General features: G+C 32.3%; 2 protein-coding genes and 1 long non-coding RNA gene across 3 annotated transcripts in view; 1 reads left to right on the top strand and 2 right to left on the bottom strand.

Moving 5' to 3' along the window:
• LOC143057334 (uncharacterized) overlaps positions 1 to 563 on the bottom strand; it is a 52,419-nt gene extending 51,856 nt beyond the window's left edge. The window contains exon 1 of the mRNA XM_076230635.1: positions 278 to 563. Coding sequence (XP_076086750.1) covers positions 278 to 506 — 229 coding nt within the window. The 5' untranslated portion in view covers positions 507 to 563. The remainder of the gene's footprint in view (positions 1 to 277) is intronic.
• A 375-nt stretch (positions 564 to 938) lies between these two features.
• Positions 939 to 27,461, bottom strand: part of LOC143057502 (uncharacterized) — a 76,668-nt gene continuing 50,145 nt past the window's right edge. Inside the window, exons 40-59 of the mRNA XM_076230812.1 lie at positions 26,651 to 26,817; positions 26,032 to 26,159; positions 25,318 to 25,570; positions 24,619 to 24,790; positions 21,572 to 21,815; positions 20,766 to 20,883; positions 19,412 to 19,587; positions 18,841 to 19,000; positions 17,987 to 18,184; positions 17,188 to 17,427; positions 14,343 to 14,502; positions 12,379 to 12,620; positions 9,772 to 9,902; positions 9,331 to 9,481; positions 8,442 to 8,663; positions 6,320 to 6,413; positions 5,212 to 5,329; positions 4,519 to 4,667; positions 3,717 to 3,850; positions 939 to 1,231 (exon numbers count right to left, since the gene is read on the bottom strand). Of these exons, the coding sequence (XP_076086927.1) occupies positions 939 to 1,231; positions 3,717 to 3,850; positions 4,519 to 4,667; positions 5,212 to 5,329; positions 6,320 to 6,413; positions 8,442 to 8,663; positions 9,331 to 9,481; positions 9,772 to 9,902; positions 12,379 to 12,620; positions 14,343 to 14,502; positions 17,188 to 17,427; positions 17,987 to 18,184; positions 18,841 to 19,000; positions 19,412 to 19,587; positions 20,766 to 20,883; positions 21,572 to 21,815; positions 24,619 to 24,790; positions 25,318 to 25,570; positions 26,032 to 26,159; positions 26,651 to 26,817 (3,550 nt within the window). The remainder of the gene's footprint in view (positions 1,232 to 3,716; positions 3,851 to 4,518; positions 4,668 to 5,211; positions 5,330 to 6,319; positions 6,414 to 8,441; positions 8,664 to 9,330; positions 9,482 to 9,771; positions 9,903 to 12,378; positions 12,621 to 14,342; positions 14,503 to 17,187; positions 17,428 to 17,986; positions 18,185 to 18,840; positions 19,001 to 19,411; positions 19,588 to 20,765; positions 20,884 to 21,571; positions 21,816 to 24,618; positions 24,791 to 25,317; positions 25,571 to 26,031; positions 26,160 to 26,650; positions 26,818 to 27,461) is intronic.
• LOC143057227 (uncharacterized) lies at positions 1,762 to 2,497 on the top strand. The gene is made up of 2 exons (XR_012972675.1): positions 1,762 to 1,807; positions 2,152 to 2,497. It is a non-coding gene; the product is annotated as an uncharacterized LOC143057227 (long non-coding RNA).

Below are 27,461 nucleotides of genomic sequence, written 5' to 3'. Positions count from 1 at the left end.
TGTTATAATGATCGAAAAATGAAAAAAAATGGAAGCAATTTGACCCAAACAAAATCTAATTTTTGAAACCTGCTCTTTTTTTTTTTTTTTTATCTCTTACAGTAACTACAAATTTTTACAGTCACTTAAGAATTTGTATTTTTATTACAGTAAATACAGAAGTTTTTTTTTTATTACAGTAATTAAAGAAGTTTAGAATGTTGTAATAGCATTAATTTCTATCCCTATCGTTAATTCTGTCATTCTCAAAATGCACTTTCAAATGAAAGAAACCTACCTTGAACACCACCATCATATCCAACATGGAAACCATTAGACGTAACTGTTGCAATAGCATATGATATACTGTAGGCTTTCACAGTGAAATAATACATGGCCTTTCCTGATGCTAGGTTAAGATCATAAAACGTAACAGATTTGTTCGAACCAACATTTGTAAACGGTACAATATTATCCCTCGTTATAGGAAATCTTCTATCTGTTCCAACAGCTACTTCATAGTACATTATTTCTTGAGCAATGGGTTGGTCTGCTGTTTTTGAGTCATTAGCTTGATATCCCTGGTTACCTTTAATGAAAAGATAGGCAATTCATGAACTTCACAAAATTCTTCTTCTCATTTTAATGTTTCATATTATCTTTGGTTAAAAGTACCTGTCATAACACTTATCTATACTATAACTATACACATAACCTATGTATTGGAATGGAATGATTAGACCAGGATGGACTTATAACAAATACCATTTGACATAGCAGGAAAAACTATATCATATGAACAAATTCTTTTCATCATGATAGTTACTTTGTATTCATACATATAGCTATTTTTAATGTTCCTTTAATTAATGGATGAACGTTTACTTCATTTGTTTTGTATTTGGAATTATTCATATTGTCTCCAAATAAACTCTTCTTTCTCTTTCCCTGACAAAAGTTTATGATACTAAAATCAACATACCCTCAACATCAGCCTGAAAATAAGCAGAAGCTGGTAAACCAAAACCATCCCAGTTAGCTGATATTTTACGACGTGAGGGTTGAACATTCAAATCAAACCCAGGAATATATCCATCAAACACTCTGCCAGGAATTAGTGGATCTTCTTCAATAGTAACTCCATTGGATCTTATGATGTAGGTATAGTTCAATGCATTTGTCACTCGTAACAAAGAATAATATAATTCACCACCCCTAAGATTAAGTCCATCTAACATTGCATTTTCTGCAACTGAAAAAATTAAGCAATCATAAAATTACTGTTTAATTCTTAAAATTCACTCTTATTTCTTCCCTTTATATAAATATACATCTCCTTTTTTTGTTGATTCTTTACTGAAAGGCCTATCACCTATGTGAGACAATTTATACAACAATTATAAACTCTTTCTTTTATTTTTTAATAACTATCCATGTTTAATGTGTTCAAATTTTAGAAGCCTTTCATGCTCAACTTTTGCTGTACTTTGAAGGTTCATTTTAAATATATTTGAATAATTTGATAATTGCATCTCATGATACTTTTGCCATAATCTTCATGCCACTGGATGCCATACATGTCAAGTGACATGATATTCGCGTGTAATACACGCTTTCTCAACGGTTTACAGGCGAGGATTTTGTCACATGGCGTGTACACGCTTTTCAACACTTTACACGCAATTACACGCATTTTCGTTCTTTTCACTTTGTGGTCGTTAGTGATATCGCTATTCTCGGTTTTTTTCCTTAATCGGTGATAAATACCGAAAATTTCGAAATTGTCTGCCATATTGTTTATTTTTCTATATAGACATAACAGTAAAAGGTAAGTAGTTTGTGATTAGTTTTAACGATTTTGTTACTTCAAATTCACTTTATAGGGGAAATGTGCACAGAAAGAGGTCGCTCCCAGGCCTGTACCGTCGTCTAAAGCGCCGATTGTTAATTCAAAACGATGTGTACATACCAAGATTCAATGTTTATAAATTATATTTTGGAGTTCAAGTTTTATTGATCGAGTGACAAGTAACGTATTGTGCATTCGTTATTGCAATGATAAAAAACAATACATGTGAGAGGAGAAATACAATGTAGCTAGTTGAATAACCATTTAACATGTTTATTTAATGGAAATCAAATTAATAAAACATTTTTCTCTTTTAATTTCAGTTTCAAATATAGCCAACAGATTCTACACTCACTACAGGCCATGGGGATGAAAATATCACAGAACTGTTGGATCAGCTCTCATAGTACCAGCTATCTTCTGATGAACTACCCAGTTTTGACCAGGCAATGGGAGCCATGGGAGCAATGGCAGAGATAATAGATGACATTTTACATTGCCAAAAAAACAACACAATGACATTCTTTCAAATATCAATTCCTACTGTGGGAGAGCTTTTTCAATTATAAAGAAATATTGACACTGAATTCTGATCAGAACTTGACTATGTTAGATTTATATTGTACATTGTTGTATGCTGTTATCAAATAAATGTAACTAAACTTGAAACTGGCAGTTGTTTTGAATATATGCCTAGTGGTGGTGCCTTAAAAACAACATAACAGACCACTGTTTAATACAATAAAAGTTCACAGTAGAATATATATTGTTTTTTGTATATAAACAAATTTTTATGTGAAATTATGAACATTACCACATTCATATTAAAAAGTCTGCATCTACGTCACACGTTTTTACACGCTTTTTGACATGTCATGTCATGTGATGACATGATTTCCCATTGCCAGAGGTTGACATGTATGCTGGATGCTATTTTTATAATAATTAGACCTCATATAAGAATGCAAGATTTTGATAGGTTGGTAGCCAGTGTATTTTTCACATGTTCTAACATTTTTTCCTCATTTCAAACAAAGGAGTAAGTTCGGTAAGGGCCATATTTGGCCCCAATTATAAAGTTCATAGTTACAAGACAATAAATGCTTTAAGTTGCCTTAAAGACATGTGAGAAAGTTAAACAGAACTGTTTTTGTCAAAGTTTAATTCTAACACGTTGATTTTTACATCCCAAAAAGGTCAAGATAAGGGATTTTTGTGAAATTTGACAAAATCACCTGGATTTCAACCAAATAAAGGACCAGGAAACATAGAGCGCAGGCGTCGACAAGCTTAATATTCAAATAAGACATGTGAAATGTCTTCACAAACATTATTTTAAAAGATCTTTGTTGTCGACGTATGCGCTCTATGTTTCCTCTCCAATAATCTATGGAAATTTACCCATTTTCATTGATTTTTACGTAAAAAATCAATACGAGTACAACTTGTGACGTCATAATGAAACGCAGAATTGTGAAATTTTCAATAAAATGGTTTATATCCTATCCAGTCAATGTATTAGCTATAATTTATCGTGATATTGGTAAATAAATCCGAATTTGAAATTTACGCTAAAAAATGGGGCCATTTTAGGACCTTATCGAACATACTCCTTTGCCCGTTTTTCACCACTGCGGGTGAATATGCCTCAAATACCATGATATTTGCCATTTTGGATATTCCTTTTTCCCCCTCTCGAGGGGCTCAAGAAATTTCATAGTCCCTTGACTGATATTTTTCTCAAATACCCCTCCATAACATGATATATCTGTTCAGTATAAAATGATTTAGAAATATACTGGTGTTATTTATTGATTTGATCTTTTACTTTTAAAACCCATAACAAAAATGCAATTTTTGAAATATAGTAATATGAATACTTATTTACCACCCATGTCTAGCCATTCAGAGATAACTTTCCCATCTAGCCTTTTTATCTGCCATTCATTTCTAACTGATGGACATGGGTCACCAGACAAAACCCATGAGGCTTCAAGTGTGTCATAACTCTCCTGAAAATCTCTGTTAAAAATAAATAAATAATACAATTGAATTTTCACAAAAAATTATCAAGAAAGTTTGAATCAAAAGGCAAGAAAATAATATGCCTCTTACAACTGTTACTATTTAACAGCATCTATTTTTGTATAAAAAAATAAACTTCTTTCCTTTAATTTTTGTGCATCCATGTTGGCAAATAAGCAAAAGACAATAAAAATAAAGCAAATTATATCAAGTTAACAGGCTTCAATAAAAAATAATGTAGCTTCTGACATTAACAAATAAATTGAAATATCAAACATGAGTTCGTTAGAATATTAAGCAGAGGCAATCAGACATCTAAAAGCAATCATGCACTCTTTTAAAAATTTTGGTCGAATAAATTCGAAAATAAATCTTTGGATAATACTACAAACAGGACAACAAAATGATCATTTACTTAGTGTTTCAAGTGTGATTATTTATATTATTTTTAGAGGTGTCCAGCTTTGATGGTTGATGTGGTATGTGCTGTATTTTGGAGATTACTGTTCTATTCTACCGGTATATCCCAAATAATTCAAAACATTTGAGAGCATAATCCAAAAAGGCCTAAAAAGAGCATCTGAAACAGTCCTAGGTCAACTTTGTGGGTGTCAGAGCTTCAACCTTTGCTTCATTACAATTCATGAACTTCATAAAATTCTTACACATCATGATCAGAGTTGTCTAGTACATCATTGATGCCAATATGTGATAGTGGTTGTAGACCCTGACTTAGGTAGGAGAGATATACTCCATTGGACGTGGCTACACTGGATAATCCAGCTCCGTTTGTTCCTCTGATAGATACATAAACCTACAATACAAATATATTCTGGAAAAACGTTTAAATGTTTTCATAATTTAATATAAACTTTTCTGTAATTTGTCAGTTCAATTTGTATGTTTACCGGGACTTTACCCAGAGCTACTTTCATTCCAAGAGAATTGGTACTCAGGAATATAAATGTTTAATGAAAATATCTACATGAGTTATTATATTCTAAATGATCTTTTTTTTTCTGAAAAGTGTACTTTTTTCATTTGGTTTGTGTAAGAAGTACCAATTATACTGTTGGCACTTTATATAGTTACTGTTGCATTCAACTCAAGGCATATCCCATTCAGTCATGGATGTTTCAGTGACCTTATTCATTCAGTAAATTTCTCATTTCTGGAGTAAAAACATTATATCATAGTTAATTGCTTTTCCATTATGCTATTGATAGTGCTTTATATTAGTTTCATTTGGGAGCAAGCTCCTGTCATTCTTGTAAATGAACAATAAAACCAATGTTGAAGGACAGAGTGACCTACATAGGTAGACCAGCTATCAACAAATCACTTATTTTAGTGTTCACCTTTCTATATCCCTTCAGACTAAGACCAGACACTGTGTAATATCTAGAATCTTGTGGAACATCAAAGAAAGCTTTGATTTGACCTCCACCTGGTGTTGAACCGACTGCTATCTGGTACCTGTTAATGTAAAAAATAAATTAAAGGATAAAGCACAAAAGTTAACTGGGAAGGTTGTTGTTTTGTAGTCTTTTTAAGAGCGACAAATTAAAAACAGGTGATCCACAGGGTGCACCTTTATATGACAGCAGAGGCCGAACCCTGCACAATTGGGGCAAGTATGGACACAACATTCAAGCTTGATACAGCTCTGAATTTGGATTGTGATCAAATTTTTGACATAATTTGAGTTTCTGACACAAAACAAATGGCAAGATCTTACAAATCTATTGTGCAATTAAAGATTATTTCTTCAAACTTCTCAAAAATTTGTAATTTTAAAAATTTAGAAAAAAAATTTGAAAACTACTACTACCCCCTTTTTTAGCAATTAGTCCAAAAACCTGACATTTCTTTATACATAATTTACAAGTTGTGTAAGGGAGGTAAATCCGAACATACCCAACATTGTATGTTAAATGTTTTTGAATTATCTCGCTTACACTTCTTTTAAATTGTCTTAATTGACCCCCTAATTCTATAACATTTTGAGCCATAACCCCCCAAGGTCAATACTAATCATCCCTTCATGGTGTTGTAACTTTCAGCCTTATTTCAGAAAAATTCATACACTTTAATACAAGTTATTGTTTGAAAACTACAAAAATGCTTATTTTGGGCCCCCTTTTTGGCCCCTAATTCCAAAACTATTGAGAGGATAACCCTCAAAATCATTCCCAACCTTACTTTAATGATATTAAACCTTCTGGTAAAAATTTATAGAGATCAGTTAACTAAAACTAAAGTTATTGTCCGGAAACCAAATGTGTCTTCGGAACCGATGACAACATGATAGCATTATATGACGCAATTTTTTTTTCGATCTTTTACGGTCGTATAAAAATAAAAAAGTGCACAAAATATTTTCAGCTTAGAGTTATTATAAACTTCCTTTCAGATGCAATCTCATATTTTCCCTCCTACTTCATGTATTCCAAATAAAATACAAACCCCACAATTCCTGATTCCTCATCAGTAAACAGCTGCCATGTCACTGATACGGAAGTGAAAGATTCTGAACACACAGCATCTAATGCATCACAATCTACAAGAAAAAATAAAAACATTGCACTGAAGGAGGCTGTTAAATATTCAATAGGAAAAACAAGGATGTGTCCAAAGTACACGGATGCCCCACTCGCATTATCATTTTCCATGTTCAATGGACCGTGAAATTGGGTAAAAAATCTAATTTGGCCTTAAAAGTAAAAAGATCAACTAATGAGGAACATGTGTACTAAGTTTCAAGTTGATTGGACTTTAACTTCATCAAAAACTACCTTGACCTAAAACTTTAACCTGAAACTCACACTTTTAATTTCTATGTTCAGTGGACCACGAAAATGGGGTAAAAAGTCTAATTTAGTTTAATAAACAGCTGCGCCATGAGCCCATGATACGCCCGACGTCTTGTTTGGAAGTTTTATGCAATAATCATCAATAGTTTCTGAGGAAGTTTTTTAAAAAGCAATAACCATTTGTTTTTGAGACACGGCGGGACATGTGAAACCCCCCCCCCCCCACCCTGTTTTTTTTTTACAAATATCACTAAAATAAAATTTTGAATCAAACCAAAAAGTATACAGATCTTTAAATTAGTATAACAAAGAAGTGTGTACAGTTTCAAGCAATAATCATAAATTGTTTTTGAGATACGGCGCGACATGTAAAAAAAACCCTCCCCTTTTTTACAAAATACTCAATAACTCAAAAATAAAATTTTGAGTCATCACCAAAAAGTATACAGATCTTTAGATTAATATAACAAAGAAGTGTGTAAAATTTTAAGCAATAATCATAAATCGTTTTTGAGATACAGCACGACATGTAAAAAACCCCTCCCCCTTTTTTACAAAATACTCAATAACTCAAAAATGAAATTTTGAATCATCACCAAAAAGTATACAGATCTTAAGATTAATATAACAAAGATGTGTGTAAAGTTTTAGGCAATAATCATAAATCGTTTTTGAGATACGGCGCGACATGTAAAAAAAACCTCCCCCTTTTTTACAAAATACTCAAAAACTCAAAAATGAAATTTTGAATCATCACCAAAAAGTATACAGATATTAAGATTAATATAACTAAGAAGTGTGTAAAGTTTTAAGCAATAATCAAGAAAAGTTTTTGAGATACGGTGCGACATGTGAAAAAAAACACACCCCTGTTTTAGTTACAAAGTGTCGTAACTCAAAAAGTTTAAATCTTATTATCACCAAAAAGTATACAGATCATTTGACCATCATAAGAAACAAATATATGAAGTTTCATGAAATTTGGATAAGTCGTTCTCAAGTTACGGTGCGACATGTTTATGCCGGACAGACGGACAGACGGACAGACGGACGGACGGACAGACGGACGGACACCGGACATTTGTATACCATAATACGTCCCGTCAAAATTTTGACGGGCGTATAAAAATATGAAATATCATATCATAAGAAACATGTGTACTAAGTTTCAAGTTGATTGGACTTCAGCTTCATCAAAAACTACCTTGACCAAAAACTTTAACCTGAAACTCACACTTTTAATTTCTATGTTCAGTGGACCATGAAAATGGGGTCAAAAGTCTAATTTTGTTTTAAAATAAGAAAGATCATATCATAAGGAACATGTGTACTAAGTTTCAAGTTGATTGGACTTCAGCTTCATCAAAAACTACCTTGACCAAAAACTTTAACCTGAAGTGGGACGAACGGACGGACGCACAGACGGACGGACGAACGAACGAACAGAGCCACAGACCAGAAAACATAATGCCCCTCTACTATCGTAGGTGGGGTATAAAAACACATAGATGAAATAATCTCAAATGCTTAAATGTAAATTTTTCATATTTATTATTAAATATTACCCATTCATATCAAATGCATATGTAATAAGTTGAATATGTTTTGTTTGAGAGTTTTCAAAAAATTTCTTCATGATCATCCTTAAAGGTGCAAGTGCTAAATCAAATCAAATTGCATTCCAACTATCTAAATACAGATTATCATCTTTTTTCCAATTTTTTTTTTAGACAGGTCTTTGAAATAATAAAAAATAATACATAGTAACTTCTCACCTTCATCTGTAGTGCAGATTTTTGCATTCATTGCCACAGTTTCACTGTTGTCATTAACATTGATTCTGTAGATTGTATGCAGGTCCACCACTTTCCCATGTTTAGGTGGTGTTGTATCAATAGAGATGGATTCAGAGAAAGCATATGTTTCCATGGCAACTGAATTAACTGCTGTCACTGTAGCATAGTATGATCTTCCATGGTCTAATCCATTATTGACTCCTGAAAATATGTAAAAATGGAATGTCTTAACTCTACTTAAACAAGAATGTGTCCATAGTACACGGATGCCCCACTCGTACTATCATTTTCTATGTTTAGTGGACCGTGAAATTGGGATCAAAACTTTAATTAGAATTAAAATTAGAAAGATCATAGAACATGTGTACTAAGTTTCAAGTTGATGTAACTTTAACTTCATCAAAAACTACCTTGACCAAAAACTTTAACCTGAACTTTGCAGTATCATTTTCTATGTTCAGTGGACCATAGAATTGCGGTCAAAATTATAATTTGGCATTAAAATTAAAAGATCATATCATGGGGAACATGTGTACTTAGTTTCAAGTTGATTGGACTTAAACGTCTTCAAAAACTACCTTGACCAAAAACTTTAACCTGAAGCGAACGGAGGGACAGAGGCACAGACCAGAAAACATAATGCCATTCTACTATTGTAGGTGGGGCATAAGAGGCACAGACCAGAAAATATAATGCCCCTCTACTATCGTAGGTGGGGGCATAAAAACTGCAAAAGAAAGCATGAAAACTCTGTTGTAAGTAAATTGAAGCAACGACATCTAAAATTTCTGTTTATAATTTAGACAGTTAAATTTATTATTGGGGCCAAAAATCATATTGCAAAATGCTAAAATAACTATCTACATACCTTTTATAATGTATGAAGATAACAACCCAGTGACAATTGTTTCAAAAATATCTGAAGATCCTTGTTCTGATCCAAGAGTGATGATGAATTTCTGTATTGGACTTTCTTCATCTAGAAATCCTGACCAGGAACACAATATTGGGCTCTCCATCTACAAATTGTTGAAAGAAAATTGCACATGAACATTTACTAATTATAAAATTGAGGATGGAAATGGGGAATGTGTGAAAGAGACAAAAACTCAACACATGATATAAACACTTTTAAAGACCTTCAGTTGACCTTAAGTTCAGATATTTGGATTTGTGTTTTTTAATGTTGATATCTCTTGTCTATGAACTACACAATTCTTTGAAATATTCATGTTTTGAATAAATTTAAAATACAAATTTGAGGATTCTTTCTTGTTATTCTGTTATATAACAATTTCCATAATCTTACACCAATATATTCTGGACAAGTTACATATCCTGTTCCTGGTTTACTGGTATCAATGATAATTGAACCAAATGTAGTTCTACCTATCATACCCGCTTTGTCTTCTGCCCAGATACTGATTATGTTAGGTTTGCCTAAAAGGAAAAAGCATACAAAATACTGTTATTGAAAGATTGATTCACCTCTTTCACATAAAAAAGAATAGGAACTTAACATGTTATTGCATACATGTATTACTCCATTCAATCAGGATGCTCCAACAAGCTGTTTAAGTTTTAAACAGGCAAAACATATTACAAAATAACTAAAAGTAATCAGCCTCTGTATAAGAACTAGAGGTTCTAAAGAGCCTGTGTCGCTCACCTTGGTCTATGTGCATATTATATCAATCTTACAGGGCGATGGATCATGTAATATGATTCTGTACACTACAAAATATAATATATAACAAGTCAAAAAGGGTACAACATCACCATTAAATAACTATAAAATGAACAAATATTAGATATTTCGGATAACAGATATCCTTCTTCAATAATAGCACGATGTCAAATGAATCATGTCAAAATATTCAAAATGAGAAACTTTTTTCTAAATCTCGAATTTTATACAATTTAAGCGAACACCACAGACGCTGATACAATTTTAAAATTTCCAAACACGGCGCAAAGATTACAAATATATGTCAAATGAAAATAGTTATTTTCCATGTGAACTGGCACAACTCTAAATTTCCAAAGGTTGTGACAGTTTAGATGTTATTACTGCATTGAGGGCAGTCCTCAAACAAAAAAATCAAAAATGTCCTTACTGATCTAAGTTTGTCAAATTTGAAATATTATACAAACTTGGATCGGTTAGGACATTGTCAACCCAACAATGTTAGATCTGTATTTGTCCTTCCCTCGCGGGGATTCGAACTCATGCTACTGAGATTAAGCAAAGGACACAGAAGGATTCATGACAAAATTATGTTTTGATTTTGGTGATGAGTTTAATTTGTAGATCTTACTTTACTGAACAGTCTTGCCGCTTACAATTATCTCTACCTATAATGAACTTTGCCCAGAAGTGACAGTGGAAAATATTTTGTAAAAATTTACCAAAATTTACCAAATTTATGGAAGTTGTTAAAAATTGACTATAAAGGGCAATAACTCATTAAGGGGTTAATTGACCACTTTCGTCATGTTGACTTATTTGTAGCTCTTACTTTCCTTTACATTATTGCTGTTTACAGTTTATCTCTATCTATAATTATATTAAAAATAATAACCAAAAGCTGCAAAATTTTCTTAAAATTACCAATTAAGGGGCAGTAACCCAACAACAAGTTGTCCAATTGGTATAAAAATTTCAGAGTAGGTAGATCTTGACCAAATGAAGAAATTTTTTCATAGCAGATTTTCTCTAAATGCTTTTGTTTCAGAGATATAAACCAAAAACTGCAATTTATCCTACGTACTATTTTTAGCCATGTCGGCCATCTTGGTTAGTGGGCGGGGTCAACGGACACAAATTTTTAACTAAATACCCTAAAATTGATTGTGGACAAGTTTGGTTAAATTTGTCCTAGTAGTTTCAAAGTAGAAGATTTTTGTAAAAGATAACAAAAATTTACAAAAAATTGTTAAAAATTGACTATAAAGGGCAATTACTTCTTAAGGGGTCAACTGACCATTTTGGTCAGGTTGACTTATTTGTAGATCTTACTCTGCTGAACATAATTGCTTTTTACAGTTTATCTCTATCTATAATAACATTCAAGATAATAACCAAAAACGGAAAAGTTTCATTAAAATTACCAATTTAGAGGCAGCAACCAAACAACGGGTTCTCCGATCCATCTGAAAATTTCAGGCCTGATAGATCTTGAACTGAAAAACAACTTAACGCCATGTCAGATTTGCTCTAAATGCTTTGGTTTCAGAGATATAAGCCAAAATCTACATTTTACCCCTATGTTCTATTTTTAGCCATGGCGGCCATCTTGGTTGGTTGGCAGGGTCACAGGACACAGTTTTTAAACTAGATACCCAATGTGATTGTGGCCAAGTTTGATATAATTTGGCCCAGTAGTTTCAGAGGAGAAGATTTTTGTAAAAGTTAACGACGACGGACGACGGACAACAGACGACGGACGCCAAGTGATGAGAAAAGCTCACTTGGCCCTTTTGGCAAGGTGAGATAAAAAGCTAGTATAACAAGACTATTAAAGGGGCTGGACTGTTGCTGCATGCAATTAACTGAAGGGTAACCAAAGAGGAATTTGACAAAATCTTTCATTGTTTAATGTTTTGTAAAATTTCAAACTGTCAGCAAACAGGTAGTGGCTGCATGACAGATGTAAAAATTGTCTATAATCTGACCACAATTCGTCATTTATAAAGCTTGATACCAAATATGATATTATTTCCTTCCATAGAATCCAGGAAAAGATAAATGAAAATCTGTAATGTACAGTACTGTTGTTAAAAATTCCAACAATCAACAAAAAGAATATAAATCAACACTAGCTACTAGTACTAAACATGGATCAAACATGTACATAAAGTCTAACAATCATCAGTGCATAAAGTTTTGGGCTGATATTTATAGCAAATGCTTTACCTGTAATGTCAGGTTTGACAGAGCCAACTTCTAAGTAACTGCTTTGTGTAGAGGATATATTAATTTTAGTTCTAGGTGAAATGTCCTCAGCGTATGGATATGTACCAACAGAAAACCAGGCTCTTATTACTGCACCGTCTGTGTCATTGTAGTGCCATATGGCAGACAAGGAGTCAACTGTACTTTTGTACATAGAGGAACTTGGTCCAATGTCACCATCAACTGCACTTTTATCTGAGAGTCTAGATTAAAGAATGAACAAGAAAATAATTTTGATTTTGCTTATACATTTGTAAAACAAATTTTATTTCTAAAAAGTGTTTTTACAAAGATACAGAAATCTACAAACATATTTCCAAAATAAGAAGTATTGGTGTCAAAGTTGGATTTAATACTGATAATTAGGTTGTACTACTATTACAATGACTAAAAATAAATGTAATTTCATGGATAGTTTATTCTGTTTCTTTGACAAATTCTGCATACAAGACTATATATAATTTGTTTTCTATTGAACACTTATATTTTGTGGTTGATGTCCAATCCGCACTATCATTTTTTGTTTAATGGACCTTGAAAATGGGGAAAAATCTCTAATTTAGCATTAAATTAGAACCAGGTGCTCTGCAGGGTGCAGCTTTACACGACTGCAGTGATCAAACCCTGAACAGTTGGGGAAAATTTGGTCACAATATTCAAGGTTGATACTGTCTGAATTTAGATTGTGATCAAATTTTTTACCTAATATAGGTTTTTGTCACAAAATGAATGTGGTCAAAGATCTAACAAATCTATTGCACAATACTGAGCAATTGAAGATTTCTCTTGAAACTTTTGAAAACAAGCAGTGTAAGGGAGGTAATCAAGTAATCAAACATATATATAAAACAGTTTTCTTTAAATTTTAATTGCATTACCTCCCTTACACTGCTTAAAAATTGTCTAAATTGTTCTTTAACCAGAAAAACCCTTGATTTCCCCCTTTTGCTTAATGATTGGAGCCACAACCCCCATGACCCTCTCTTTGTAGTATGGAAAAATGTAGTATAATTTCAGAGAGATTTGTACACTTTTAAACACATGTTATTGACTGAAAACTACAAAAATGCTTATTTGAACCCCTTTTTTGGCCCCACTTATTGAAACCCCGCCTCCACCCTTGGAGCAAGAACCCCAAATATCAATTCCAGCCTTTCCTTTGTAGTAAGAAACCTTGCAGTATACTTTCAGGGGGATTCATACACTTAAACCCAAGTTATTGTCTGTAAACTAGAAAAATGCTTCTTTTTGGCCCTTTTTGGCCCCTTATTCCTAAATGAGATATTAACCCCAAACTGGATCAAAGCCATTTTGTTATATGGAACCTTGTGGTATAATGTCAGAGAGATCCATACAGTTATACATAAGTTAATCAGAGCAATTGAAATACTTATTCATAACTTATTGTCCTGAAACTAATAAATGCTTGTTTTGGGCCCCTAATTTCTAAACCGTTGGGACCATAACCCCAAAAATCAATCACAACCTTCCTTTTGCGGTTATAAACATTGAGTTAAAATTTTATTGATATTTTTTTACTTATACTAAAAAGTTATTATCCAAAAACCATCCGTCTTCGGACGACGCTGACAATTACGTGATACCAATATAAGATTGAACTTTTTTTAATTATTGCGGTCGCATAAAATCTTATCATAGGGAACATGTGTACTAAGTTTCAAGTTGATGGGACTTCAACTGCTTCAAAAACTAACAACCTCTACCAAAAAATTTAACCTGAAGCAGGACAAACAGATGAATGGACGGACGGACAGACAAATGAACACACGCACAGACCCGAAAACATAATGCCCATAAATGGGGATAATAAATTGAGCATAAAATAATTGTTGTGAATATGATAATCTTTCATTAAGTGGTTGAACATAACACTAAAAGAGTTTACGTTTGTAAATCATATTTACCTATCTAAAATAATGTTTGGTGGTAGTATGTCTACAGTAATTCCATCTGATACAGACTCAATAATATTTCCAGCATTAGTGATACCTCTTATAGTAGAATAATAAGTCTTTCCAGGTTCTAGCTGAGCATTCACTTGTGCATATCCAGAGCTTGAAATACCTACAAATATACAATAAAGCAATTTGGATATCCAATTTAAGCTTTAATCAATTGACTATAATGTTCAAGTTGTTGAGGTATTATTATTGATAATGGGTGTTACATTAATTTTAGATAATGCAAAACTACTAACTCATTTAAGAAATGTAAAATCATCTATTGAAATGGGTGACAACAGTTATACATTTTTTAACTAGAAGTGTCAAAGCAACAGGAATGGCCATGTCTCAAAAAATTTATAAATCTGAAATTTCAGTAACACATGTGGACACAAACATGATGGTAGTCTCACAGTTCACCTAAAAAATCTGAAGGCGAATAGAAAAATGTCCATATAACTGGTTTTCAACAATTTTCAAAGTTGTAAACCCTCATTTTTGGCAAAAATTAGCGAAACGAAGCTTAAACTTGACCTGTAACTTATCATGGTTAGCTCACATACCAAAAATCAGCCCAATATCTGAAAGCATTTAGATAAAAGGTTCGTATTACTGTGATTATCAAAAATTTATCAAAGTCGAAAGCCCAAAATTACAGCAAAAATTAGCAAGGGGAACAATTTATCAGTCCATAGCACGTTATTTCGTAAAAAATTAGCCAAGCAGAACAAAACTTAAATTTGATCTGTAACTCATCTTGGTTAATTCACATGCCAAAAATCATCCCAGTATCTGAAAGTGTTTAGATAAAAAGTCCATATAACTGTGATTTTCAACTATTTATCAAAGTCCAAAGCCAATAATTTTAGCAAAAATTAGCAGAGGGGAGCAAAACTTAAACTTGATCGGTTAACTCACAAACAAAATCAAAGAGCTGAAGAGCTCTGAGGGAAAAGACGGTCATTGTTTCAATTTTTAGGGGGTATCTTTTGATAGTCTACAAACAAAGAATGAGCAAAAGAACAACTAGAACATATAGAAAGGCTAACAATAATGAAACTAATTGTTGTTTATTGTTATTTCATTTCCTTAGTCAAGAATTCATCAGAGACAATTTGGACCAATGAGATCTGCACCTTCTAAATCAAAACATTTGATTAAAGTTGGGAGTTAATTATCTAAAATTCAATTGAATTTAACAACTACTACAATATATTTTAGAATTTTAATTATGTACAACTGAACGGCAGGCTAAGACCATTCTCAATTTTTTGTGACAGTATTCTCAAGAAAGTGAGGACTGAAAAATCTATTCAGTTTTAATTTTCCATTGATAAAGTTCCCAGTTACAACTCTCATCACAGGGATACATGTACTTATAAAATCAAATATGATTGATATAAGCTGTATGAAGTTTGTTTCCAGATCCCATATTTTGATATATCTGTAAAATTCATGAATAAATAGCTTTAAATTACAAAAAGCAATATTTTAAAAAAAAATGAAAAAAAATGACCACTACAATAATTATGTTGCTACGCAAAATTATTTTTTAATTGATGACTACTTATCATATATATACTTTATGTGACATTTTTAGTGTTCAGATACATTAACTTTCGTTTTAGTGGGTAATTACTCATCAATTGAGGTGCTCCTTAATTGGAGAAAGATTCTAAAAACATAACTTTACAGAAAGAATGAAAACTGCAGTTGCTCTCCCCAATCTCAATAGGTATAAACTACAAAAAGCAACATTTAATTTTTTTAATTTTTTTTTTAACCATTTCAATAATTATGTTGGTACACAAAATTTTTTTATATAGAAGACTACTTATCATATACTAAATGTCACATTTTAAGTGTTCAGAAACATTTACTTTGATTTTAGTGTATAATTACTCATCAATGGAGGTGCTCCTGAATTGGAGGAAGATTCTAAAAACAGAACTTTACAGAAACAATGAAAACTGTCGTTTCTCTCCCCAATCTCATGTATCCCCATTGACATTGTTTACCGCGAAAGTTGACCTACAAATTTTCTGATTATAGCCTCAGATTAAAGCATTGCATGTTGGTGTGTGAATGATCTACACTACAGCAAACATCATTAGTTTTACATTTAACAAATACGGATTTTAAATTAGTATACAAATACTGTGACTGGTTTTTATAATGAATAAAGGATATCCCTGTGTGGCATTCCAACAATGACGTCACTAGGTTAGATATATTTAGAATATTTCATAATACTGATTTTTCCGGACTGTAAAAGAAACGTATATAGTGTAAGGGAAAGCTCAATATACGATAATTTCACGAGAAACAGAAGGGAAATGTGTAAAAAATGTATTTAAAGTCAATCTGTTCTCCTTGTCATCAATTTCAGTATGCCATTTTGAGGGGGTTTCCAAACTATCGAAACAAAATGATTGACGTGAGGGAATGATAATCTGGCCAACCCCATTAGGGAATTGACGGCTTGAAGCCGTCTTTCCCCAAAAATCAGCCCAATATCTGAAGGCGTTTAGAAAAAAACTCAGTATAATAGTTTGTTGCTGAATGAAGGAAGGATGGACAAGGGTAAAACTATATGGTACTGACAACTTCATTGCGGGGCCATAAAAATTCAACTTTAATTCACTTACAGACCTGCAATGTTGCACATGTGTTCTAGGATCTATTATAAATTCACAAAGAAGGTTCTTTTTCAAGTTTAAGTTTATTGTAGATAATTCTAGTTTTTTTTAGTTTTTTTCATTACCCATATTTTTAAAAATTCTATTTATTGCAAATCATATACTACCATCTCCAGCAATAGTTTCCTCTTCTACATGTAGAATTCCATCAGATGAAAATGTGGTGACATCTTGTCCACCTGGAGTTGTTCCTACAGCCCATTCATAGTCCATGACACCATGGAGATGGCTCTCAAAGCCTGTGTACTGAACATTGATAGTAGAAATGTCAGATTGGTAATCCACATCAATACCAATGTCAGATACAGGATCATGGTCTGTTCTATCTGTACCATCAATAACAATACCTACAAAACAAAGGTAAAACCATGTAAACTGTACAATGAGGGTAGAAGTATATAACTGATAATCAATGTTAACTGATGTCACATACAGGATCATGGTGTGTTCCTTCCATACTGTCAAAAACAAAACTAAGCATGTAACCTCAAAATATATTTGATATACAGCTGACATTTAATATCGTCCAGATAATCTAGCATAATTAAATTTGACTAAAATCTTAAAGTAATATCGTAGGTGGGGCATAAAAAGTACAACTTCTGACGAAAGTTCCTGACTGAAACATACTGAGCCTCATGAACATGTTTTGAAATAAGCTGGTTTCTTGAAATATTAACCTTTCCCTTTTTGATTTTTTTCAGCAAAATTTGTGATGGTAATTATCATTTTAGTGAACCTGACACAAAATTAAATATTGGAAGGACTTTAAAACTGCCTTGTGAAATATCCAACTCAACCTTGTATAATATGATGTTTTTTGTATTATTGCAGTACAGATACACACTCTCAGTTAATGAGATTTACTATAAAATGAATATCAAACATTATTTCATCTATAAATACCTGGTCTATCTGATTCAACTACAACTATAGGTGTAGACACCACTGGTGAACTTTCCAGTCCTGCTCCATTTATTGCCACTAAACTGACATAATATACTGGGGTCTTCTTGTCCACATCACTGATATCTAGTGACAATCCATCTATATATGTATCTTTCTTTAATCCTATGTCTGTCCAGGACTTCACTTCAATTCCACCTTATAACAAGATATTATATACATAGATTTAATCATAAACAAATATTTTAGATTGAATAAAATAAAAATAAAAATTCATAAAATTGAGAAAAGAAATAGGGAGTGTCAAAGCGACAACAATCCGACCATAGAGCAGACAACAGCCGAAGGCCACCAATGGGTCTTACATACATTGCAATTATAGTATCTATAAAGTATAACACTACTTAATGTAAAAACTTTTACTTTCTGAAAATAAGCAGTTACTGCATTCAAGGTTTTGAGTTGTCTAAATAAGAGTCAATATTCATTTGGTAAAACATGCTAATGTTTCAGTGAACAAACTCACAAGTAAAATCCTTTGATTGATTGATTGATTGATTGTTGTTGTTTTAAAGCCCCTTTTGAGCTCCACCTTTAGGCTATTTCATGGCGGCCAGTTTTTATTGGTAGAGGAAGCTGGAGTGCCCAGAGAAAACCACCAACCTTCGATAGGAAAATTGACAATTCTAGTCAATAAAGATTGGAGTCAAGTGCACCTGAACAAGCAGGGTTCGAATTCACGACCTCAGTATTGACTGTAGAACTACTTAGACCACTTGGCCACCTAGGACCCTATAATCCTTTGATAATAGCCTAGAAACACAACACACTGGAGCAGCAATAGTTCTAATTACCTAGTGTTGTTCCAACTGCTATTTTGAAACTGACAATTCCTGACTGATGATCTGAAGCTTGCCATGCTGCCTTAATACCAGTTGTATCAGCTTGCCACACATAGTTATCTACAACTTGTTCTTCATCATCAGACAAAGTGTTCACATGAAGCCAGTTAATCTGTTAATAAATTTCAACAAGTTTACAAGAGATGAGGAAAATAATAGATCAACCACTATCAGATATCATACCAAAAAGTAGTCTAAAAATGTATAATTTCCATATGTTTTTTAATGGTGATTGATTCATTGATAAGTGTTTAATGCCACTTTTAGAAACTATTGGCGGTTTCCAGATTTCGAACAATGAAGTCAATAAAATAATTAGTTCTTTATATTTCTCAACAAAAAGAAAGAAAAAAAACCCTGCTAGAAATGGTACAGAAATCAGTAGTTGCAAGCCTGATCTTTTATATCAATAATGTCATATCCATTTAAATGCAATTGTGGCGACGTGCAGCGTAAACTATAAAAAAAAAAGAAAGAAAAAGAAGCCAATAAAAATTTAAAAAAAATAATCTGATTTCCTTACAATTGGAGGAGTTCTGTCTATTTTCACACCATTTGTTTCAAAAGCTGCTACAAATCCTGCTTTATTAACAGCTCCTATCCTGATACTGTATACAGCACCTTGTAGTAAATCTAGACTGGAGTCAGTGAATTCAGTTATCGTCTCATCGTCAAGCTGTATCCAATCGTTACGAGTTGCTAAAAATTCAAATAAACATACTTCTTTTTTTAAATTGTGTTTTGGGGATGTATTGCTACTATATTGGTATTTATTAACTTTTTATTTATATAAGTGAGCCATATGAGTTGACAAAAACCTTGAATTAATCACATGTTCAAAAATTATTTTTAAAGGTGTAACATGCAAACAAAATACCCTTCCAGAGCACATGAGATCACCTCTGCATTTTTGTGGGATTGTTAAGTTCAGTAATTAGTTTTTCTATACAGTGTTTTGTAAGCTTGTTAGTCTTCATAACATTTATTGTAAATAAAAGATTTTTTGGCTGGAATTTCCGATAATATTGATTTTATTAATGCCATGTGTGTAGAAGGCATTTCTTTGTTTAAGTATATCAACATGAGGTCAAGGACTACATCATGTTCAATGCATGATCGTCTAATTACATTATCTGATTGGTCAGTTCTTAAAATCGGTAATTAATATCAAATTTCTACATGTGCTTGGACATGCGGTCATTCGCCTTTGTTTTGGGAGAAAGAAAAGATCGTTTTGAATTTATCTGAAAACCCTCCCATTTCCCTCCCTTTTAAGTGTTATTATATAGGACATTTATTTTTTTCTTTAAACATGAATTAATTACAATATTCATGTATACTTGTTTATATAATTTGTATATACATATGTTGGTGAGTTAATTTTTCAACTCACTTTTATTTTTGTCATTTTTATGATGTTTATTTTGTTACGGTGTGGCACTTTTTCAACCCCACCTTTGCTTATCAAAGTCATTGTCATTTATGCAGTACTATTATAATTGTTAAGATGTAAGTTGCATTTTAAATTAATTTCTGAATAAATGACATTTTACTCAACTTGTATTTTATTAACAGCAAACATAGCTCAGACTCTTTGATCTTGGTCTTTTATACAAGGTTTTCTCGTTGTTATCTGTGTCAAGGAACATTAGCTGACAAAAATGTGGTTTTCCCCCCCATCAGGTGGTCAGTTTGTCTTTCACTTATGAGTTTTGAATGTCATATTGGTATATTCAACTTTTTGTTTAACAATGTTTAAGATTCAAGTTTTGTCTTGTATAAGAGTTTAAATATTTTGGATCTTCTGTATCAACATATAGGAAGGTAAACACATATTTTGTATTGAAATAATCAAACATAAAAATATCATAAAATACCTGGAACAATTTGAGATCTAATACTTTGGTGTTGTCTGTAAATCTGTATTTGGAAATGGTCTAGACCAGATTCTTCATCAGTAAACTTGAAATTACATGAAAGACCTATAGCATCTGACTGTAAAAATATAAAGAAAAATTACTTGCTTTGAGCTATACCATAACATGTACATGGGAGGGTAGGAAGGGAAGTTTAATAATTGCTTCACCTCACCCAATATGAATTTTGTTGACCCGATAAATTCTCGTATTAGGACAATTGCACACTGTGCAACTAATATTATTCTATATAAGTTAATGAGTATAAGACAAGTGTCAACACATATTATGTACAGCATTGAATTTTTTTTTTTAAAAGCAGGTTTTAAAAGTAAATAATAAATTAAAGAACCTTAGTGAGCGCGCTCACATACCCCACGTCCCCACTCTGTTGCAGTAGTACATTAAAGTAAATAAGTACAAAGGAGCATAACTCCTACAAAAAAAATTTAATTGCAATTTCCTGTCGATATATATAACTAAATAGTATGTCCTTATTATCTAAAAAGGTTTCATGAAATTCTGTTGTGTGGTTTGAGAGGAGTTGCGATGACAAGAAACAGGACTGATGGACGGACTGACTGACGGACTGACGGACTAACGGACAGACGGATGGTTCAAAAACATTATACCCTACGTGTTGCGTGGGGTATAATAACAGATAAAGAACAAACAGGATTTATTACACATATTAATATAGAATAAGAAAAAAGAAATAGTCCGCCATTTTATTTTACTTCAAATAGAAATATAAAGCACAATCTGACCTGGAATTCTAGATCTTTATTTTGTACAAATCCATCTCCTAGATGCAATAGGTTTGGTGGTGTAATGTCTATAACATAGCCATCAGTAGAGTTGACTATAGAGTTATGAGCTCCATTTGTAGTACGAAGGTCAATTTTAACTTTATCTTTATGTTGAAATTGAAAATTCAACCATTTTACACTCTCTGTTGTGTTGGAAAATGACACAAAATCTCTGATAATATTATAGTTATCCGTTAAATTTCTGTAAAAATAAAAGCAATTGATAGCAAATATTAATATACTTTGAAAATAATATAAAACATTATTCAATGAGAAATGTTTTAAACACAATAAATTTTGTGTCTACAACTTTTACTGTGCTTATGCAAAACAATTTTGCCTTTCAGGATATAAATTGGCTGAACTTTTTTCCATGATACAGTTTAAGATAATTCATACAATTTAAGCAACAGGTGAAAATGGAAATAATTAAAAATAGCGAAAAAAAACAAACAAGAGCTGTCAAAATGACAGTAAACTGGATTCTTTAACATTTATTTGTGTTCTGGCATTTATCAATATTACAAGGACCAAAACTCCTAATAGGTAAAATTTATGATTATCAATATCAAACTTGACTTTCAATGTTGTCAACAATTACAACATATAAACTAGATAGAAAATGACCCTCTAGCAGGACAAACTGTTTGCCCTTAATGCATAAAGTAAGAAAAAATTACTAAGTCCACCTACCTAGGATTTTGAAAATATCTAAAACAAGAGGCTCTCAAGAGCCTGAATCGCTCACCTTAATTTTTTGGTTAAATCTCTCATCAATGATTATTTTGGCTTTTCAATTTATTTAAATGTTCTTTGAATCGTCCTATTTTCTTCAAAAGCAAAAAAAAAATCATTTTCTCCTATGTTCTATTTTAGCCATAGGAGCTATGTTTCTGACATACAAGGAAATGAAATATAAAATTTATACTAGATACTCTGAAACTCATTTAGCCTAAGTTTGGCTGAAATTGATACAGCAGTTTCAAAGGAGAAGATTTTTTAAAGTAAGTCAACATGATGAACAAATTGTGAAAAAAGTCTTTAAAGGGCAATAACTCCTTAAGGGGTCAATTGACAATTTTGGTCAAATTGACTTATTTGTAGATCTTACTTTGCTTAACATTTTTGCTATTAATAGTTTATCTGTATCTATAATAATATTCAAGATAATAACCAAAAACTGCAAAATTTCTTTAAAATCATCAATTCAGGGGCATTATACCTGAAAAACCAGTTACCCAATTCGGCTGAAAATTTCAGGACAGGTAGACCTTGACCTAATAAATACTTTAACTTCTTGTCTTATTTGCTCTAAATGCTGGAGTTTTTGAGATATAAGCCAAAAACTGCATTTTACCCTGTGTTCTATTTTTAGCCATGACGGCCATGTTTTTTGACGAAATAAAAAATAAAGCATAAACTTTATTTTATACACCCTACTGATCATTCAGTTGAGGTTTGGTTGAATTTGGTTTAGTTGTTTTAGAGGAGAAGATTTTTTAAAGTTAGCAAATATGATGAACAAATTGTGAAAAATTGTCATTAAAGGACAATAACCCCTTAAGGGGTCAATTGACAATTTTGGTCATATTAACTTATTTGTAGATCTTACTTTGCTGATCATGTTTGCTGTTTACAGTTTATCTTTATCTATAATAATATTCAAGATAATGACCAAAAACTGCAAAATTTCCTTAAAATTACCAATTAAGTGGCAGCAACCCAACAATGGTTTGTTTGATTCATCTGAAAATTTCAGGGCTGATAGATCTTGACCTAATGAACATTTTTACCCTGTCAGATTTGCTCTAAATGCTTTCGTTTTTGAGATATAAGCCAAAAACTGCATTTGACCCCTATGTTCTATTTTAAGTAACGGCGGCCATGTTTTTTGACGGATCAAAAATCGAAGCACACACTTTGTGCAGGATAATCTAAGGAACAATCATGCTAAGTTTCATCCAAATCCATTCAGTAGTTTCAGAGGAGAAGATTTTTTAAAGTTAGCAAATATGATGAACAAATTGTGAAAAATTGTCATTAAAGGACAATAACCCCTTAAGGGGTCAATTGACAATTTTGGTCATATTAACTTATTTGTAGATCTTACTTTGCTGATCATTTTTGCTGTTTACAGTTTATCTTTATCTATAATAATATTCAAGATAATGACCAAAAACTGCAAAATTTCCTTAAAATTACCAATTAAGTGGCAGCAACCCAACAATGGTTTGTTTGATTCATCTGAAAATTTCAGGGCTGATAGATCTTGACCTAATGAACATTTTTACCCCATGTCAGATTTGCTCTAAATGCTTTCGTTTTTAAGATATAAGCCAAAAACTGCATTTGACCCCTATGTTCTATTTTAAGTAACGGCGGCCATGTTTTTTGACGGATCAAAAATCGAAGCACACACTTTGTGCAGGATAATCTAAGGAACAATCATGCTAAGTTTCATTCAAATCCATTCAGTAGTTTCAGAGGAGAAGATGTTTGAAAAATTGTTAACGACGACAGACGACGACGACGTCGACGACGACGACGGACGCCAAGTGATGAGAAAAGCTCACATGGCCTTTTAGGCCAGGTGAGCTAAAAATGAATGAATTGTATGGTTTTCAAATGGAAAGGCAAAAATCAAGCTTGACCTGTTTGCCCATCTAGTTATTATAAGTGACATCATTTTGAAATTTCAAGAACCGTAACTCCTGAACGGTAGAAGTCAAAATCGTCATTATTGAACTTGACCTCCATTTTGTTGTCAGTAACAACATATTAAAATTTTTAAAGATTTGGTTGAAAGCTTCATGAGTAAATGCACGGACAACATTTGGTTGCCGCCCGCCCGCCGTACATCCCCAAATCAATAACCGACATTTTTGACACAAAAATCTGGTTAATAAAATAATTAAACAATGTTCATAGTAAATAAAAAATACAACAATTCTTTCAATCTTCGACCTTGATACTTTTCCATGTCCAACAAAAGCAAGAAAACTTACGGTGCTGCTTGAACTTGCACTTCATACTGTCTGATTGTTGATTCAGGATCATGGTAATCTTTCCATTGAACTTCCACTTTAGCTGCATTACCAGAGAACTGGATATCTTCAAAATCTGTCTCGTTTCCATCAATAACTCGGCCAGAAACTGGCTCTGTTAGATCGACAGTCACTGTAAAAGCAGACATAATTTTGTGACACAAGATTTCATACAATCAAGTCTAAGTTGATAAAAATAGCAATATGTTCAATTACCAGTACAGCAATGTTTTGATGGATCAGTGGTCAAGAAATCAGTTTCAATGTAAAATAAAAAGCACAACTCTGATGCCCCAATATTTTGTACAATGAATTTAGATATCAAATATTGTTGCCAAATTAATGAAATGTTTTAAAAAATCTATCTTACTCCTTACTAAACTAACATACCACCTCTATGTTTCCTACATATTTTTAAGGTTTGTCAAGACTTTTCTCCAGGCATGAATCTTTAGATATTTGTCAGGTAATCTCAAAATGAATGGATGAAAGATAAATATTGAGTGCAATTAAATAAAAATAATAATTAGAATATTTTTTTTGCAGTTCTGTATATCTGTTTGCAATAAAATAAATGATACTTGTTCGAAATTAGTAAATATATTATAACTATGCTTCATTTAGAAAAGGAGTCAATATATTTTTACATTTTATGGTTACCTCCATTTGAAATAGCCGACACATTTTTCTGATTAATAGCACCATTGAAAGCCCATACAGTTGTGTAGTAAGTATGTCCATGTTCCAGATGGTTTTCTGGAGTAAGATCTACACAAGCTTCATGTGTTGTCCTGCTGTACTCTGTCAAGTTAGCTATGTCTGTTACATTTATCTGTTTGACAGAACTAACACTGACCAAATACAATCCAATACCCGACTCAGGGTCATAGAAATGTAACCAGTTGGCACAAATCTGAAACAGGAATAAACAATTTAAGTATGTTTAAACAAGTGACAACTCTGCAACAAATTCATTCATTGGATCAACAGTAAAGGTGATACACAACTGAAAACACATATTATATTCATAATAACTCTTAATATCAGCACAACAATGTTAGATCTGCTAATTTATAGAAGCATTTTTTTTCTTCCATTGCCCAGATTGGAACTCATGCTATTGAGATATCGAGACAATATTGCCTGCATATGCATATGCACCTTTACTTAAATTAAAAACTAAAATTCATCTATGCCACAATCAAATATATATATAACAATGAAACATAATGTTCTTGTTAAGTTATTCAAGAGGCATTCTTTTTGTAAATTCATAAAACCAAAAATATTTTTTCACACTTAATGTAAGAATCTCATTTTTAGTAATCACTTCTACTCCACTCCATTAAAACTGTACAAATTCCATTCACTTACTCTATCTGAATACTTTGTGTACAATAAATCTTCACCATGTAAAGGTCCATCCATCACAGCTCCAGTATAGGGATCAGTTTTGTCCACAATAATTGCTGAATCAGCAACAACAATAGTACGCAAGTCAACTGTAAAAATAATTTTTTTTCTGTAAAAGCTGACATTAATCATGATACAACATGATTTTCAGAATTTCAACAGCATATTCAAGTTCTTGACACAACTAGACATCATTGAGATAGAAGCAATCTCTTTTTTTATTCCATATTTTAAGTTAAATTTTATATATGGCCTATGAGGTTGTACATACTTCATAACAAACCCACTAGTGTTGCTTAAAATACATGTATAAACTTTGAAATCATAATGTTTCTCAAGATACAGAGTGGACATGATCTTTACCATAGGACATGGGGTTGTCAACTACAACCAAAGTTTCTAACCTTGAACTTTGACCAAGGAAGTTGTACAAACATTACAACACACCCTCTTGTGTTGGTAAGTATATATGTCTTTAGATATAGAGGGGACAGAATGTGTCACAGACAGACAGACAGACAGACAGACAGATCACCATTGGGTGACCTGCCACTAGGCGTGGCCCTTATTATATATTTACCATTATTGATTGCTCTGATCTTAATCCAGATTGGAACACCATCAGTTAGAATTTTAACCAGTGTAATGTTAGAATCAAATGAAAGTCTGGTCCATCTCATCTCAATACAATCTCTCCTTGTTCTCCCTAAACATACATCATTGAAGGCCAATCCTGAATGTGGATCACTAAAAAATAAAGGAAAAACATTGTTCAGTGCAACAAAAAAAGAATGAAACTTGTAATTAATAAGTATTTCATCAAAAATTTAATTCTAGGGAAATGGCTTTAACTGAACAAGAAGAAGAACTAAAATCGTGAAAATCGAACTTGACCTGTAACTTGTCATGATAAAACAATACACCAAATATCAAACCCAGATCTTCAAGCATGAAGAAAAAAGTCTGGAAAAAAGTACTACCGGACAGACAGACAGACAGAAAGCAAACCTAGAGTCCTCTTTGACTTCTTGGTAGGGGACAAATAAGGAACACAAAGATCCTTTGTTAAAATAAGTCCATAAACACTGTGCTTGATAAAGATCCCTATTCATGGTGAAATTCAATGTTAAGGCATTCCTAGGCTGGATCTATAGCTCGTTTTAGGTATACTTAAATGAAATAAATGGTTTGTAAAGTGAAAGCCCTACCACTGAAACCAAACAGCAGAAAAAAATATCACAGATATGATGATACTCAAAATATCACACAAAACAGGAATATTACATTTGTACAAGTGTAAATATAATTAATGTGGCCACTTTCATTATTGACAAAAACCATTGAAATAGTGACATTTTTTGGCATATTTGATAGATTTTTCTGAACGATAA

This window comes from Mytilus galloprovincialis, chromosome 13 (assembly GCF_965363235.1).
Source record: "Mytilus galloprovincialis chromosome 13, xbMytGall1.hap1.1, whole genome shotgun sequence".
NCBI classification, from domain to species: domain Eukaryota; kingdom Metazoa; phylum Mollusca; class Bivalvia; order Mytilida; family Mytilidae; genus Mytilus; species Mytilus galloprovincialis.
Note: the sequence above shows the minus strand (reverse complement) of the source record. Positions and strands in the feature narration are given on the sequence as shown.